At 37.3% G+C, this 4,365-nt stretch overlaps 1 protein-coding gene across 1 annotated transcript; it reads right to left on the bottom strand.

Annotated features, from left to right (window-relative positions):
* Positions 1-2,049, bottom strand: LOC149563364 (aluminum-activated malate transporter 14-like). Its single transcript, XM_089828135.1, has 6 exons — positions 1,940-2,049; positions 1,655-1,777; positions 1,298-1,485; positions 958-1,079; positions 692-835; positions 1-585 (listed from the first exon to the last, which is right to left on the bottom strand). Exons 1-6 carry the CDS (start codon positions 2,047-2,049, stop codon positions 1-3), a joined length of 1,272 nt encoding a protein of 423 aa, XP_089684261.1.
* Positions 2,050-4,365: the final 2,316 nt, after the last annotated feature.

Genomic DNA, 4,365 nt, shown 5'->3' with positions numbered 1-4,365 from the left:
TCAGTCGACATTGTTGATATGTACACATCTTTTCAGCGTTCTTGCAAGACTGGGTCTCTGGATATAACTACGGGGAGAAGCAGCACTAGTTATGATTAAAGCCTCCTGATCCGACGTCGAAGGATTGTGAGGCTTGAATTTCGCCATTGCCGCGAGCTCTTCCACGGCGTGTACCACGTGCTCAAGCCTCGCTACGATCTCCGCCACCAACCACGCAAACGTAGCCAATGGAAGTGCTTCTCCAAATTCAACGCCGCGTCTCAGCATTAACCTCTTCTCGTCACTACTTTCTCCATGCCATGATCTTCTTCTGGTCGCCCACCTTACCTCCTCTTCTCTATTTTCATTCTCAAGTACGATTTTCTGACTCGGCGTTCTTGTTGTTGAATGCAGTAAGAGCTTTGGTTGAGAATTCAAGGAGACTTGAAGATCCTCCAGTGCATGTTGAACTTCTTCCAATATTGGCTCGAAGTCGTATATTCTCATTTGTTCAGTGCAGCTTGACAGCTCTGCCAGTAATTTGGCTGCTTTGTGGGCGACGTTGGTGCATGGCTTCTTCAATGGTGAACGAAGGGAATGAGGGGCCTGAAATGTATGCAAAACAAAAATTCATCAGCTATAGTGCATGCATTGAAGATAATTTGTAAATTTAAGGTAATGATACCAAATGAGGAAATGCATACGAATATACCTCGATTTCAGATCGAAGGCATCCGTGCAAGTCCACAATAGGATAAGCCAGATAACGAGGCTTCACTCCAATTTTCACATACTGCTGCCATGGATGCCGGCATCGAAATAGACCATGCCTTGGCTCCCACCTAGCAAATGCCTCCTGCAATTAACATGTACAATCACTTCTTTCAGACGATCCATTTAACATTCTTTAATGTCAAAAGTTGTCATGGCTACCACTTAATTAGTTTCTTCTAATAACTATATATTTTTTCGATTTACCAAAGAATCGTCGGTAGCCTTTGAGTCCAGCACAGACTTGTATCCTCTGTGTATGATATCTTCTGACTCATCTTCCACCTTCTCATCAGTACGGCATCCGCTGAAATATTCATCCACGCATCCTGGCATCAAATATATCATGCCCATTACATTAGTCGGATATTTTAACAATTTAATCTACCGAGCTGATAACAAGCCACACCAATCAAAGCGTACTAGTAGTTCATCTGTAACAGCCCATTGCGAAAAACACACATTTTACGCTGAAGAAAACGTTACGTTTTCATCACAATCAAAACAAGGATTTTTAACCTCAATTGTTTTCGTTCGGTTTTCTTACCCTGCAGAGATTTCCCCAAGCCTTGGAACTTCCTGACAATGGAATTGTGAAGATCCTCGCCAGCCCAGGCGGGGAAGATGAGCAGACTTACAACCAAACACACTCCACATCCGATGAGTATGGTGGCGAAGCGTTCGTATGCCATGCGTGATATATTCTCCACTCGATATCCAGAGACCGTTATCATGCTGAATGTGAGCAGGAATATAAGCACTGCATAGTCAAATTTATTCTTGAGGGAAGGAAAGAAACGGGCATATGTGGTAGCCGCTCCTGCAAAATGAGTTTAGTGGAGTACTAATTGAGATTTGGTGAATGCAACAAGGTGATTCCAAGAGAGCAAAAAAACTCACCCACGATGAAGAGTGCACAAACACCTTTCCTCGCAATACCTTCTCTAACACGTGGCAAACGAGGAAGGAAAGAAATGCAGCCACATGGTTCCAATTCCTCTGTTGAGGCCTTTCTTCATGGTAGCCCCTGCTCAAGCAGCAACAACATCCATTCTAAATGTTAGTCGATTAGGGTGAAAAAGATGGTTGCGTTAGAAACAATTAAATTAAACTAACTCATACCCACAGAGAATTCGAGAACGACAACGACAGTCATGACTGCCCAAATTGCATGGTTACCAAATCCCACCCTTGCGGAATAATTGATCCCACAGAAATAACAGCGAAACCGATGACAATGCCAACCCAAATTTTTTTAGCATGTGTAATCCTTCTGGGATCCTCTCTTCCAACATCCATTATGTTTCTACACAACCCCATCAAAACATTGGTTATATTTAACCAAATTTTTCTTAGAAATCCCCCGTTTCGAGACTCATTGTAGCTAATTTCTTCATTAGACGTACTGATGTTAGTTCTGCATTCGCCGCTGCCAAGAGACACCATGGTAAACAAAATCGATTCAATCAAATTTTAGATACAAGAGCTTAAATTTCAAGTAGAGGAGATCCAACCAACCTGATTTATAATGTAATTTAATCTTGGTCCGAAGAGTTACACAAGCGCTCAGAAACTCCAAAGAAGAACACCCTGGCTAAAATCTTGGAGCACCTTATAAATGAGCTCAATTGTAGTAAGGAAGCAGATCTTATAAATTCTAAACCGTTCATTTCTTCTTGCGGTTGCCTTACAAGATGGAAGAGAAAAAACTTGGCTTCTCGAATGAATCGACCTTTGCATTTCTGCATTTCTTGTTTTACTAATGGCAGAGATAATACTTGTCACGAAGAGGGAGAGGGAGATGATTGAGTTACTTTATTTTCATTGTCACGGAGATAATACTTGTGAATTCTGGGCGGGTGATCTTGCATCTCCGGTTTTTTTTTTTGGTGAATTGTATTCTTAGATTATTAATTATTAATAGAAAAGGCTATTATAAAAATTAAAAATTAAAAATTATTTTTATATGCAAATATATAGTCTTATAAAATTTAAACGTCTTTCGTTGAAATTTATTATAGGGAAATTTTATATTATCATTTTTTCTAAATAAGAATATATATTAATTTTAAATTTTAAATTCCATTCTATGGATTGTTCTTTTCGAAATTTGGATGAAATTGAATGATTTCTTTTTCTTTTTTCTTACTTTGTGTATGATGGATAATAGACTTTATTCTACCATGTAAGCCAAGAATGGCTTATAAAGTGGGATCAAGTAAGGGACTTTAGATTTAATAATTATCAAGTGATAGATTCTTGATTACAAGAATCTTTAAAGAGTAATTTCTATTACTTTAAGATTTTATTGGATGATTTTTTTTCTAGGTGTTCAATATCAAATTTCATGATCTGTCATTTGTCTTGTCATAATTCCCATTTCTAATATTGGATGAGATAGTTTGTGCAAAAATATTACAAAATTAAATCTATAAATAATATACGCAACCAATAGCTAGATCATAGATTTTGATTGTTTTTGTACTACTTCGAGATATAGTATTTGAATTTTTTTATTAATATTTTATAAAAATATAAATACATAATTAAAATAAATTTTCAGTTTAAATTTTAAAAAAATTACTTTAGTCTAAATTAATCTAAATAATAGTTGAATATATTCTTAATAATCCAAGATAATATAGTCCAACTTCATGCGATTAATTTGAAGGCGTTATATGATTTATTATGCCTAAGAAGGCAATCATCCCCTTACCATCAAATATTATTACATGGCTAAAGGAGTTTCATATTTGATGTCACATTTATTATGTATAACACTAGCAGTCCAAAATGGATGACTAGCCCAATAAGAACAACCATAGTGAAGGAAACACTATCACCTGACGGATGGCTCACTGACCCAAATCATAAACAACAAATTAGCTGCCCTTTATCAGAAAAAATAAGTACCTACAAGAATTTGTCAATCTAATATCAAAACCATTATAGTCTATAGTGTCATACAAGTTACCAACAAGAAAACTAATCAGGCTACCAACATTAAAGTTCATATAAAAAGTTTCCATATTGGCCACACAAGATTAAAGTTTAACCATCATAACAATATTAAAAAATTAACACAAAATGAGGTCGGGTAGTTGTTCTTTCTTCTCATCAGGGGGTTGGTTTCCCTTGTCGTACATTCAATGTGTCGTTTAATTGGAACCTATAGAGTCTTTAGGTGCTTTCCTCATCTTCCTCCACCTTACCTCCCATCTTCCCTGACTGAAGAAGCTAAAGAATGGTTACTACAAAATGCATAAACTTTACACAAAAAATCCACCAAAGTGGTGAACCTCATATTCAAATAAATTAGCAGGTTCTTTTGCTTTTTCATCTTGGTCCACAATGTCTTCAATTTAGCTTCAACCTATTTGAAAGTACTTTGATCCAAATTGGTGGGTGGGTCGGGGTCTTGAACAAGGGGTTGCATGGGACAAGTAAAAGGGGTCAAGGGTTTGACAGGGGGTTTCTTAGGGGGAGGGGAAATAAGGGGGTCCTCCTTAGGCCTCTTGATAGGGGAAGTAGATGTCATGGATGAGTTATCATTTGTGCCTAGGTTATCATCCTTTCTCATGATATTTTCCATGCCCATACCAAGTGTAGCCAAAA

Source organism: Cupressus sempervirens, chromosome 4 (assembly GCF_028749045.1).
Source record: "Cupressus sempervirens isolate cs-2001-9-10 chromosome 4, ASM2874904v1, whole genome shotgun sequence".
Classification (NCBI taxonomy): Eukaryota; Viridiplantae; Streptophyta; class Pinopsida; order Cupressales; family Cupressaceae; genus Cupressus; species Cupressus sempervirens.
Note: the sequence above shows the minus strand (reverse complement) of the source record. Positions and strands in the feature narration are given on the sequence as shown.

Bases quoted from the DNA above. Each gene is read 5' to 3' on its own strand.
- LOC149563364 (XM_089828135.1), bottom strand. From the start codon at position 2,049: ATGGATGTTGGAAGAGAGGATCCCAGAAGGATTACACATGCTAAAAAA. The intron at 1,486-1,654 runs GTGGGTGAGTTT...GCTCACATTCAG, and splicing joins GTGTTTGTGCACTCTTCATC to CATGATAACGGTCTCTGGAT. The intron at 836-957 runs GTAAATCGAAAA...TGTTAATTGCAG, and splicing joins AGGCTACCGACGATTCTTTG to GAGGCATTTGCTAGGTGGGA.